Source organism: Microcaecilia unicolor, chromosome 7, assembly GCF_901765095.1.
Source record: "Microcaecilia unicolor chromosome 7, aMicUni1.1, whole genome shotgun sequence".
NCBI lineage: Eukaryota > Metazoa > Chordata > Amphibia > Gymnophiona > Siphonopidae > Microcaecilia > Microcaecilia unicolor.
Window position 1 is genome coordinate 3,046,118 of NC_044037.1, and position 13,599 is coordinate 3,059,716.

The window sequence follows — 13,599 nt, forward strand, 5'->3', positions numbered from 1 at the left end:
AGAAGAGCTCTTCCTACAACACTCAAAAGCCTGCAAAATGTGTTTCTTCACTGGAGCTCAGAAGTTTGCAACTCAATTTTCTGAAATGTTATCAAGAACATGAAGAAGGGATCACACAAAAGAGGCTTCTGTCTTCTTCCTCTAACTAACGGAATAACAACAATACATCCCTGAAAACTATACTAAGCATTACAACATTTAGAAGGCCAACTTCCATCCTACTCCCTAAAATTCAGATCAGCTACAGTAATGGCAGGCCAGCATTATGGGGACAAAGCAAGCCTGCAGTTACAGTCTCCACAGCTGCTGCCACCTTCTCCTTTTATGCTTCCCAGTTACAAAAGAAGCAGAGCTAAGAGGACAAGCAGCACACACTTGCCATGCTCCCACCCTGCTTTGTTGGGGGAGGGAAAAGGACAAGATGGCAAGAAGCCTTTCTGGGAGGAGAGGAAGCTCAAAGGAAAAGCAAACAGCAGAGGAAAAAATAAAGAACAAAAACATTAAATCACCCCCAGAAGTTACAGGGGTTTGAGAAATGTTGAGGACAGGGAAGGCAATTATACTTGTACATTTTATTGAATAGGTTGCAAATTCAACTAAGCAGCTATTCAAGATAGTAAATGGGTTGGGAGGCAGGGATAGTGCTGGGCAGACTTATACGGTCTGTGCCAGAGCCGGTGGTGGGAGGCGGGGCTGGTGGTTGGGAGGCGGGGATAGTGCTAGGCAGACTTATACGGTCTGTGCCAGAACCGGTGATAGGAGGCGGGGCTGGTGGTTGGGAGGTGGGGATAGTGCTGGGCAGACTTATACGGTCTGTGCCAGAGTCGGTGGTTGGGAGGCGGGGATAGTGCTGGGCAGACTTGTGCGGTCTGTGCCAGAGTCGGTGGTTGGGAGGCGGGGATAGTGCTGGGCAGACTTATACGGTCTGTGCCAGAGTCGGTGGTTGGGAAGCAGGGCTAGTGGTTGGGAGGCGGGGATAGTGCTAGGCAGACTTATACAGTCTGTGCCAGAACCGGTGATGGGAGGCGGGGCTGGTGGTTGGGAGGCGGGGATAGTACTGGGCAGACTTATACGGTCTGTGCCAGAACCGGTGGTGGGAGTCGGGGCTGGTGGTTGGGAGGCAGGGATAGTGCTGGCCAGACTTATACAGTCTGTGCCAGAGCCGGTGGTGGGAGGCGGGGCTGGTGGTTGGGAGGCGGGGATAGTGCTGGGCAGACTTATACGGTCTGTGCCCTGAAGAGGACAGGTACAAATCAAAGTAGGGTATACACAAAATTAGCACATATGAGTTTATCTTGTTGGGCAGACTGGATGGACCGTGCAAGTCTTTTTCTGCCGTCATCTACTATGTTACTATTTATTCAACTCAATGACTGGCTACATCCAAGTCAATCTGGCTTCAGATCAGAGTATGGAAAAGGGACTGTTCTTGTATCCTTGCCTGACATTTTCCACAAAAACAGCTATGGGATCTGCCATGACTGTATTGTTACTAGAGTCTAAGCAGCCTTCAATACTGTGGACTATAACATCATGCTTGAATGACTGAAGGCAACAGGTACTGGTCACACAGTATTTGAGAACCCCTGCCCTACGGGGTCAAATTTAAAACTCTATGTAGGACTTTCAGACAAATGTGGCCAGAATACCTAAAGAATAAATTAGCCCTCTACATTGCTTCAAGGCATTCAAGGTCCTCTCAAGGAGCATCACTATCTATACTTTATCTGTACCCCATCAAAAGAAATTACACAATGTGATCGATACCCACCAGTGAGTTCCCATATTCTAGAGCTCACTCCTAGAGGGTTAACACCTCCCTCCCTCTACATCAGGAAGCAGGTGAAAGGCTGGCTCTTCTCCCATGCCTAATACACACTGTCTGACGAATGACTATCCACTCACTCAGCAGCTAGCTTGCCACACACCTTGTAACTTAGACTACTTATTCAACTGTATATATAGTGGTAATTTGTCTTCAAATTTAGCCACCCATCTATTTATCCCAACAATGTTATTCTATATTGGCTCTGAGTCCATGTAGCTTGACCTCATTAGCCCCCTCGCTTGTATTGTACTGACTTATGAGCATATCTATGTCACATGAATGTTCTATTGCATGACTAATAAGGTGTGACATTTATATTGTGTTTATCATATTTATGTTTATGAATTTTTTTGTGTCACCTATTAAGGGGTTTCAGTTGTATTATACTTACAAAATAAGCACATCTATGTTCACACGAATATTCCTCCATGCTGCCTATTATAATGTATCACTTTTACTTTGACATTTATCATATTTATGTTATATGATCGTTCTACTGTGCAGTTTATTTTAATGGTTATATGTCATTTTACTTTTGTTATGCTGTTAAAAAATTTTTGCAAGTTTTATGTTCAGCTATAATCTACTTTAGAGATCAACCAAAACAGGACTGAAATCTGGGTTTGGGCAGTGGCCAAAAATGCCTGTGCATTTTTAGCTGAAAACCAAAATTCACTTCCACCTGCCCCACCTATAGGCCTTCCCCGGGCCTACCTTAGGAAGGTCTGATGGTCTAGTGGCATCTTCGGGGGCAGGAAGAAACCCCATTTGTTCCTGCCCTGTGTCGCAGCTCCATCACAATGTCTGCTGAGACTGCTGTGGCACATCCCGGAAGCCGTGCTGGTTCCAACTGTAAAATGGCTATTAGGACCTCCCATGGCAGTTTCTTGAGGCTGCATGGGAAGTATTGGCAACCACTGTGATGGAGCATCAGCACAGGGAAGGAACAAGTGGGATTCATTCCTATCTCTAGACCACCCAAGGGAGGCCTGGAAGGTGGACTTTCATTTACAGTTTTCTTCTGAAACCGAGCAATTTTGGTTGCTGATTCAGCTTCAGCAGAAACCAAAGGACCTGGGTTTGGTCAAGCTCTAATCTGTTGTACACCATTTTGGATGAATCTCTGCATGTACTACCTCCACTGTTTGCAAATGAACTCCTGTATGATATTAGGTGGTACAAGTGGCAATGTAGAGATTGCTGAGAAATAGATAGTGGCAATAGTGGAGGAGTGGCCTAGTGGTTAGAGCACCAGTCTTGCAATCCAGAGGTGGCCAGTTCAAATCCCTCTGCTGCTCCTTGTGATCTTGAGGAAGTCACTTAACCCTCCATTGCCTCAGGTACAAACTTAGATTGTGAGCCCTTCGGGGACAGGGAAATATCCACTGTACCTGAATATAACAAGTTGAGCTACTACTGAAAAGATGTGAGCAAAATGCAGAGTAGTAAATAAATCTATATCTATGAAGGGCTGACAGAGAGGGGAAGAAGGAACGCCATGGACGGGGTGGGCCACAGTCTGGCTTTTGAGCAGGTGCACAGTCTGTATTTCTTCAGTGCTACTTAATTTTTCTGCAGAGAGTCACCTGAATTGAAGCTCTAGGGAGGAAGATCATCTGTACCCCATTAAGAGTGAAGTAATCTAGTGGTTAGAGTAGTGGGCTGAGAATCAAGGAAGCCTGGGTTCCAATCCCAGAGCTGCTTGTGACCTTCGGCAAGTCACTTAATCCTCCACTGCTTGCCGAAAGGTAATACATTTAGGTGCATTAGGTAAGTTACCTTGAACTACTACTGAAAAGACGTGCGCTAATGAAATCCAACCCCCCCCCCCCCCCCCCAATATATGTCTCTCCCCCATTCATCTTGTAGGAGATGCATGGGTGGAATCTGCATCAGTGTCCTTCCTCCTCATAGCAGACCCACATCATTGCTCCTGGCATCAGATCCTGCAAACTGCTTAGAAGTAGATGTAAGGTACAGCCAACCCCACACCCAATGCAAATAACATCAAGGAATGGGAAGCAGAGAGACAATGGTGAACTGCAAATTTAAGAGCATAAGAGGGAGAAAAAGAAGAGGAAAGTTCTCCTAGGTTGTGCTGTGCATTTGCTTAGAGTTAACAGACCAATTCTGTGTCTTGTTTTTCATAAGGTACCAGACTGAGAGAACAGAGAAAGCCTCACCCAAACTTCCTAGATGGGGAGCGAGGGGGAACCCGGGGGAACCCTCCGCCTTCCCAGGCCCTCCGCGTCCTCCGCAGTCCTGTTCAAGGTGAGGGCAACTATTATCATAGCCGCTCCGACACCGGACGACTTCTTTCCCGGATCCTCCCCCTTCCGGTTACCCCGCACAGCAAAACTTAAGCCAGTTCCCGTCACCGGCCGGCCGGCCTGGGGCTGCTGAGCTGAGTCGAGCGGTGCGTGCGCCGGCGCCAGGTGTATGAGGGGGAGGAGCCTCGGGCGCCGCGCGCGCACTCGCCCCACAGAGAAAAGCCAGTAAGAGAGAGAGAGAGAGGGGGGGGGGGTGCGCGCGTGCCACTCTGTCCCCTCCCGTTCGGATGCAGTTAACGCCCAGAAGAACAGCAAAGGCATGTGCGCGCGCGAGGGGCGGAGCGCAGCAGATGCCTTAACTTGTGCGCCGTCTTTCTTCCCTCCTCCTAACTAAGCCGTGGCCAGAGAGAGAGAGAGCGCGCGCGAGGCTCCATTAGCATAAGAACCACGCCCTTCTCGGTTGCTTAGCGCTGCTGCTTCCTCATTCCAGTTGTTGGTGGTAGGGTGGCACGAGCTCGGTGAGGGTTGAAGGAGGAGAAGGCGGGAAGCGCTGCACCTGGCACCTGACTGACTGCGCGAGGCACTGACTGACTGAGTCTCGAAGTCACTCCTGCTACCTCATCCCAGGCTTATAAACTTTTCCTCCAAACCAGTTACTAATTGCTTTTACCTCCGCCTCTGGCAACAAGGTCCAGTCACTTAAACAACAACAACAACAAAAAAGTATTCTTTGGCCTATTATCTTTATACTTTTTGAGAGTAAACAGTGAGTCAGATTTTCCTACCTCCACTCAGCAGTTTATACTCATTTTATCCTTCGGGTTCCAGAGCTAATCCGGGAAATTATAGACCAGACAGCCTGACGTCAGTGCCAGATAAAATGCTAGAGACTGTTGTTATAAAGAACAAAATTCAATGAGACAAAGCCAGCATGGACTTACTTAGTCATGGCAAATCCTGCCTCACCAATCTACATTTCTTTCAAGCAGTAAACAAGGGTGGATAAAGGTAAGCTTTATCATATGTGCAGAGACCAAAAAAAAAGGAGGACACGATAAATAAAGTACTGCCCCACCCCAGCCGCACAGTCACCTTGATTCCCCCCAAGGAAGCCAGATTCTATAAGCGGTAAAAGTAACAGAAATGCATTTTCTTCCATACTGTAAATACAAAATTCAGGGGCGTAGCCAGACCTCGGGGGGGGGGGGGAGAGGGGGCCAGAGCCCGAGGTGGGGGGCACTGGTTAGCCGCCTCCCCCGCCGTCGCAACTGCAAACCCCGCCCTGCCCCCGCATCAGGTACCTTGTTTGCTGGCGGGGGTCCCCAATCCCCGCCAGCCAAAGAGTCGACTCCGGCGCCGATCGACTCTGGCGCCTTCGTTTTGTGATCGTCTGTTTCTGACGCCTTACGTCCTACATGGAGCTACATGCATGATGTAGGACGTAAGGCGTCAGAAACAGATGATCACAAAACGAAGGCGCCGGAGTTGACCGGCACTGAAGAAGACTCTTCGGCTGGCAGGGATTGGGGACCCCCGCCAGCAAACAAGGTGCCTGATGATCGGGTGGGGGGGGGGGGGGGTCAAATGTAGAGGGGGCCAGGACGTAATCTGTGGGGGCCCATGCCAAAATTAGAAATAGTGTATGTTTCCAAAAAAAGCAAACATCCATGAGCAGCAGTTCCCCTTTCCTTTTCCTCCCATCCATGAGCATAATGGTCCCCTCCTCTCTCCACCCCCTTCTATCCATGTTCTGCATTCCCCCTTTTCCCTTCCTTTCCATGTACAGCATGTCCCCGTCCCACCCATCCACAAGCAGCTGCCCCCCACCCCCTTCTCTCCCTCACATCCATGAGTTCCTTGCCCCTTCTCTCCTTCCTTTCCCGGGCCTACCTTCCAGCCCTGCTGGTCTAATGGCATCTTCAGGGCAGAAAATAACCCCACTGTTTCTTGTCTGCTGCTGTTGACCTCCCTGCTGCTACCGCTTCAGCAAATGGCTGCCGAGGCTTCCAAGAGGTGGTCTCAAGACTTCCGCAAAGTCATTTTCAAGAAGCAGCGGTAGTGGGGAGGTCATCAGTGGGCAGGAAAGAGTGGCATTCTTTCCAGACCTAAAGAGGCCACTAGACCACCAGGGTGTGCTACCTTAGACTAGTGGGGGGGGGGGGGGGGGGAAGAAGGCAAACCTATTTGCCTGCCCACCAACCAACCTCCAGGCAGACTGCCAGCCCAGACACTTGTTCAAACAAGCTGGCTGGGGAAAAAAATGTCCGGACCCCCAACAGTCCCCAGAAAAGGAGGACATGTCTGGGGAAATCTGGATGTACACGGTAACCCTAGATAAAGGTGAGCTGGTCGATATTGTGTATCTAGGTTTTCAAAGGCATTTGACAAAGTACCTGATGAAATACTCATGAGAAAATTAGAAAGTCATGGGATAGGAATGAGGAAAAATTGAGTCAATGGTCTAGGACTATTCAGCTGCAGAGGATGGTCCCAGTATAAGATGTGATGTGAACTGTTTATGAACCTTGATATTCAGCTGTAAGCTGTGGAAACAGTAGATAAGAGGGGAGTAAAGAATGTAGATGTGGCAGAAGTGACTTATTGCCGTTGAAACAGACGTGGTAAAGAGTGTGGGGGGGGGGGGGTATTTGTGAAATAGCATTAAGGGGACACAAAGGGACTGGACAAAGTACAAGCTGGTAGGGTGCCTGGAAATGTATTATAAAAGACTGGAAGAGAATCAAGAGGGAGAGGAACTTGTTGCTCAGTGATCTGATTTGCAGCTGTGCACAACTTCCTCCAAAGGAAAGTTCTTTCTGATATTCATTGCTTGTATCTGATATAAATTTTAATTAGATTTATAATTTGGATTAAACCTTTTTCTGATTATTTATGGATGCAACTTGCTTTCCTGTGCAGTTTCTTTTTTTTTTTTTTTGTATAAGACCACCAGAGTTTTCGTTGTGGGGACTTGGCCTACTCTAACTGCTCACGGACATATTAAACTGACTAACTGTGGATAAGCCCCAAGGTTTATCCTTCAGAGGTAATCTTAGGAGTCAGGTGAGGTGAGGACCTACTACTACTACTACTACTATTTGACATTTCTAAAGCGCTACTAGGGTTACGCAGCGCTGTACAATTTAACATAGAAGGACAGTCCCTGCTCAAAGGAGCTTACAATCTAAAGGACAAATGTACAGTCAGTCAAATTGGGGCAGTCAAATTGGGACAGTCTAGATTTCCTGAACGGTATAAAGGTTTGGTGCCGAAAGCAACAACTATAGAGTACTAGGTCAATCTTTTCACTATTAGGGCTCCTGGAGATGTTTAGGAATAAGCACTCTTAAAACTTCAAGCAACGCCAGCATTTTTGAAGTGTGGATATCTTGAGGCCTCTTTGGGGCATATGGTTTGGACATGCCCATTAAATCAAACATTTTGGGGCATGTATATTTCACTCTTTTTTATTAATATCTTAGTCATAAGTTTAAGAATTGGATCAACAAATGATTTTGTGGACACTGTCATTTTGTCTCTACTGATGGTTCATTATCTTTTGCTGGATATTGCTGGATGTGTCCTATGAGTTAGTTTTTTTGTTTGTTTGTTTTTTTAGATAGATGGCTTGGGTTTTTTTAAAACAGGCACCTTTTTGAACTTATTACTTAGTTGTCCTGTTATAAAATTACCCCAAACATATCTAAGTTCTACTGTACACTTAAACCATAGGTGATAAGTTTTGCACTGAGCACTGGTGTTTCCACTCCTAGTTATTTCAGAACTTTTATCCTACTGGACAGGCCTAGCTGCTAGTTTGATTCTGTCATCATAATCTGATTAATGAGCTCCCTCCTAAATGTGACCCTTCTGAATCAGTCACTGGAAGTAAGTATTTCAAAGAAAAGTTTTTAAAAAAAGAAACTTTTTAAAGTTACAGAAGCACAGTAAATCCAATAGATGGTCTCAATAGCAGAGGAAGAGGTGAAACTGGAAAGATTCAAGGAGAACAGTTTCTAGTGTGGGCTATTAACCAACTCTGACCAAAAATGTTGGGTGGTACCCACCAAAGTCCATACAGTAATTTAGTTTGTTTATGAACAGACTCATCAGGGAAATATATTAACTTGCAGAGCTCTAGTTGACAGACCTAAATGAGAAAAGATGTGTCACGCTTGATTGATAATTGGAATGTGCTTCAGTGAATGCAGGTATGCAATTAAAGGAAATCCAGGGCATCGGAGAATTCCAAGGCCCTGGTAAGTTTGCAGATTGATTTCTTAGGCTCACTGTCTATTACAGCAAATGGTACATAAATATTGCTTACTTGACAGTAGAACTATTTTCCAAATAGATCAAGGCTATCACAAGAAGAAGAAAAATACCACCACACTATTTACACTGATCTGGCTCTATAACATATTTTCCGAGTGAGAACCACTGACTTTGATCAAGGTCCCCATTTTATGTAACAAGCAATGCAAAAATTCTGCATGGACATTAAACAGAAATTCCATATTGCAGGCCATCTCAGATAGATAAACAAAAAGAACTCATAAGGAATCTCTCAAAAAAGTAGTGAAAGCTTCTGGAAAGGACCAGAACAGTAAGACTCCAGCAATTCTTACGCTTTGAGAAGCAAGGGAGCATGGCAAAGTATACTCCTCTGATGTAATCATAGAAGAACATAAGAACCCCTCAAATCTAGTAGAGTACAGAACCACCAAGTGAATCCTTCACAGGCAGGGCAATTAGTGAGGTATAAATTCTTTTAATTGATGAAAACAAGAGATGGAAGTCCACAACACCTTAAGATTGCTCAGGGGTAAAAAACAGATCAAGGTATGATGTGGATCACAAACATCACTGAATGGTCGGTTAGCCATAACGTAATGTCCAAAAACATAGTGATAAAGGGTTTTGCTTATATTTCAAATAGTAAAGCCTGGTGTTAACTAAATATGAGTCCTATGGTATACAAAGTTCCAAGGATGGAAAATAGTGGTGTAAATGGTTCTACTCAGCCAAGTTGAAACAATGGAAAGGTAATTAATGTAGTTAACTCTTTTCCTCGCCATTCTATTTTCAGGTGTAGTGGTTGATCAGTGGTCCTCTAACACTGTTTTGAGGAAGATTCTATTGAACTTATCTAGCAAACTTTATTCACCAAGGTAATAATGCGTACAATATTTTATGTTCTTTTGTTGAAACATCCTGTGAATTATTCTTTTGGAGATGGAATGCTTTAACTACCAGCATCTATGTATTGTTTAGAAGAGCTTCACCAGATGTTCAATTTTTAGGCATGTTTCTCAGTATAGTCTGTTTATCTATCTATTTGTGTGTTGCAGTGCACAAGTAATATAGCAACTTGTATAAAAATTGATACAACAGTTGTCCAGAAAAAATGTAGGCTGATAAAGACCATTTGGATAGGCTATATGGTCTTTGTCTACATTTTTTTCTGTTTCTAAAAGCTATTGGTACATGCAGGTACAGTAAGTATTTTCCTGTCTCACCATCTATTTCTACCAGAGTCATTGAGGGGTTAAATGACTTGGCCAAGATCACAAGGAGCTACAGTGGATTTAAGCAAGCCTTCCCTGGTTCTCAGTCTGCTGCTATAACCATTCATCTACTCCTTCACTGTTGAGTTTGGTTTAGAATGATTCAGTTTTGGGACTACTCAAACCCAAAATACACTCCTATGTTAAGAAATGCATAACTTTTTCCACAGTCTTGCGTTTGGTATTGGAACAATACACTATATAGATCTATCATGGATGGAGCCTGCACCTTAAACTGTACCCTAAATGGCCCTTCTATGCACTTTATCCAATATTTACAATCTCCCAAATTTCAGGACTTTTAATCATTGTTCTGTACAAACTCTTTCTCAAAATAAAGGCTTAGCAAAATTTAATATATCAATTTAGGGGTCTTTTACTAAAGTTTAGCTCGAGTTACCTGCAGTAGGGCTCATTTTATTCCTATGGGCCCTGCTACAGATAACTCAAGCTAAGCTTTAGTAAAAGACTCCCTTACTTCACTGAAGTATAAAAGACTACTGGGGGGGGGGGGGGGGGAAGCCTCAGAACCCTCTCTCCATTTCCACTTAACGGAAGAAATTTTGGTAGGACTTTTCAGGGTATGTTCAATTCACAGGCATAATCTTTGTTAAAACTTACTTTAGGCAGAGGAAAGATACATGTGGAATTTTGCTGCATATATCTATCTTTTCTTTGAAAATTGGCCCGAGGTTGTGCAGTCTAAAACTTACCCTTATTGGGGGTAATTATGTAATAGGACACCTTTGTGAGAGGGTTGAAAGGCACCTATTTTAGAAAAAGGTAACATCAGTGCCTTTATAAAACAGGCTCCCAGATCCAGGCTAAAGGGTGCGTAAACAATGATGAAAAAATTTACACTTCCTCCAGTGACATTCTGAAAAGAAACACTTTATCAAGCTGAAATATTGTTCGCACTTTGACACAGCCCTGTTTGGCAAAACTTTGGCCACAGTCGGTGCAAGAGAAAGCTGTTAACTGAGATAAGTTTCCAAGTTTTTGTGGGTTTTCACATCACTTAATAAACAAGTACACAAGTACATAAGTATTGCCATTCCGAGACAGACCAGGTTACAAGTACCTGGCAAGATCCCAAAACAGTACAATACATTTTATGCTGCTTATCCTAGAAATATCCTAAGCACATCCTGCGGTAATCCATTTTAAGCTGTGGTAAGTGCACACTAGCGCTTACCACAACTTAGTAAAAGGATCCCATAGTGCGTAATACAACAAGAAGATGAGAGAAAAATCTAGGAGATATACTTCAATAAAGAGAGGAAAAAAAGAAACATGAAATCATGAGGACCATATCACAAGAACAAAACAGTTGCTTAAGCTCAGAAGAAAATAAAAAACAAAATAAGATAATATTTGGCGTACAGGAAGTACTACCTAATATAACTCCCTTTCTCATTCAGACAAAAAAGAAAACTAATTAAGTGACATTCTGTTGAAGACAGGTGTATCCAAAAGAAAAGTTTCCAAATGAGTGGAATCAACAAATACATATCTTTTATTTCCATAAGTGACCAGACACTTACAAGGAAATCTAAGGAAAACCATAGTTCCCACAGCCAAAACTTTAGGTTTCACCTGAAGGAACTGTTTCGTACAAAGCTGCATTTGTCTAGTCACATCAGGAAATATATTAATCTCTTAACCACAAAAACAAACATGCTTCTTAGTAAAGTACAATTCCAAAATAATATTTTTCTCAACTTTGGGGTGCAATGTTACTAGAAGAGTATCGCATTTAGTAATAAGATGACTCCAAGAATTGAGAAACATTCGAGCTGTCTACAGATACAATCGGATCTAACTCCCCTCCTCTTTAGCCATGCTAGAGCCTCTAGAAACAAAGAAAATATTCTCAACTTTCAATAAGTTAGCTTGAGGATATTGCAAAATCTCTCGATGGAGGAGGGTGAATAGTGGAGTGCTTCAGGGATCTGTATTGGGATCGCTGCTATTTAACATATTTATAAATGATCTGGAAAACAGAACGACGAATTAGGTGATTAAATTTGCAGATGAAATAAAATTATTCAAAGTTGTCAAAACATATGCAAATGATTGAGGTCTATAAAATCCTGAGTGGTGTAGAATAGGTAGAAGTGAATCGATTTTTCACTTTTTCAAAAAGTACAAAGACCAAGGGACACTCAATGAAATTACATGGAAATACTTTAAAAACAAGTAGGAGGAAATATTTTTCACTCAAAGAATAGTTAAGCTCTGGAACTTGCTGCCAGAGGATGTGGTAATGGTGTTTAGTGTATCTGAGTTTAAAAAAGGTTTGAATAAGTTCCTGGAGGAAAAGTCCATAGTCTGTTATTGAGATGCCACTGCTTGCCCTGGGATTGGTAGCATGGAATGTTGCTACTCATTGGGTTTCAGCCAGGTACTTGTGACCTGGATTGGACACTGTTGGAAGCAGAATACTGGGCTAGATGGACCATTAGTCTGACCCAGTATGACAATTCTTATGTTAAGTACATTTTCAGAAAGTCTAAAGTAGCTAAATAATGAGTCACTGGAAAATTAAATATTCTAAGATTTCTGATGTGTAAATGATTTTCTGTGGGTTCCAATTGATTGTGTACCAAGCAGCTATCCTTCATGGTAGATACAGCAGTAGGTTCATTATAGCAATAGATAAATCCACTTTGTGTGACCATCTTTCAATATCTGCCAGTCTCTCCTCATTTTCTAAGAGCTTGATTGCTCCTTCTTGAGGAAATATGCACAGTAAAGTTATAGTCCCATGCATTGAATGCTCAATCTGTTTACAACCTGCCATATATTTTATAGGGTAGCTTGGTTTTTAAAATATCTCAGGCCCACTTGATGACGTCCCTGATCAGGTGCCTGTTAAGGTTCCTTTCTGCCTAAGGGGTAAGGGTTAATGGAATTTGATATACCGTCTTCCTGTAGTACAATTAAAGTGGTTTACATTTATTAAATGCAGGTTCCTAGTGGGCTCACAATCTAAGTTTGTGTACCTGAGGCAATATAATGTTAAGTGATTTGCTCAGGGTCACAAGGAGCTGCAGTGTGAATTAAGCTCAGTTCCCCAGATTCTCAACCCACTGCATTAAGCATTTGGCTACTCCTCCATCCCCTAGACAGCTCAGTACCTTAGCATTCTGGTAAGTCCCAATTGGAGCCTACCAGACAAACCTAGTTATGTAGTTGCCTGTGTATATTCTAAGGCTTCAAACCTTTTCATATTACTCAGTTTTGTTTTATACTCATTTCATCAATCTGTATACTCATCTTTGAATCACTTTTTAGCCCTGCAGAAATATTGAGACAGGACCTGCCTCTGCTGGTGAGAAAACTAGATGTGTGATTATTGGCTTGCTGTGAATTGTGTATCTTTAAACTTGAGGAGAAGACATATTTTTGAGTTTCAAGTTAAATTTTCAAGTTTTATTAACATTTGATGATATACCACCCATCAAATATTTTCTTCTGGGTGGTTTACAACATTCAATTTTAGGAGCATAGAAAGCAAGAAGTTAGAGAAAAGGAAAAAACACACAAGTGCTTATACATTTTTTGTGTGTTTAAAAACTATAGTGAAGTTTAGTTTTAAAAGTATTTCTTTGTGTTTGATTCACACTTTCTTTCCAGTTCCCACGCACCATAGGTACATTTGTTGATTTTAGGCTGATTCCCCAATGAAGAAGATAGGAGGGAATTTTTTTTTCACAACAGGAATTAATTATTGATTTTTATCAACAAGGGAGCAACCCGAACCTATTAATAGACTAACTGGAGCTTTGTATGCCATGACAAACAACATAAATGCTCCAAATAAAATTAAATGACTTTATATTACTTTATGTATCCCTACTCCCTTAACAACTTTAAATAGCTATTAAAACTTCACAAAGGATCCCGCCTTTTGCAAATATCAACAGTGGCT

The 13,599-nt window shown here is 42.9% G+C and overlaps 1 protein-coding gene across 7 annotated transcripts in view; it reads right to left on the reverse strand.

The window, feature by feature from the left end:
• DLG3 (discs large MAGUK scaffold protein 3) overlaps positions 1–13,599 on the reverse strand; it is a 409,804-nt gene that overhangs the window by 168,520 nt on the left and 227,685 nt on the right. Inside the window, exon 1 of one of the 7 annotated variants that reach the window (XM_030208895.1) lies at positions 4,075–4,236. The exons of 5 other annotated variants lie outside the window; for them this stretch is intronic. In XM_030208895.1, coding sequence (XP_030064755.1) covers positions 4,075–4,119 — 45 coding nt within the window. In that variant the 5' untranslated portion in view covers positions 4,120–4,236. Of the gene's footprint in view, positions 1–4,011; positions 4,237–13,599 lie in introns of those variants that run through there. One more of the 7 variants, XM_030208896.1, reaches the window with a different exon arrangement.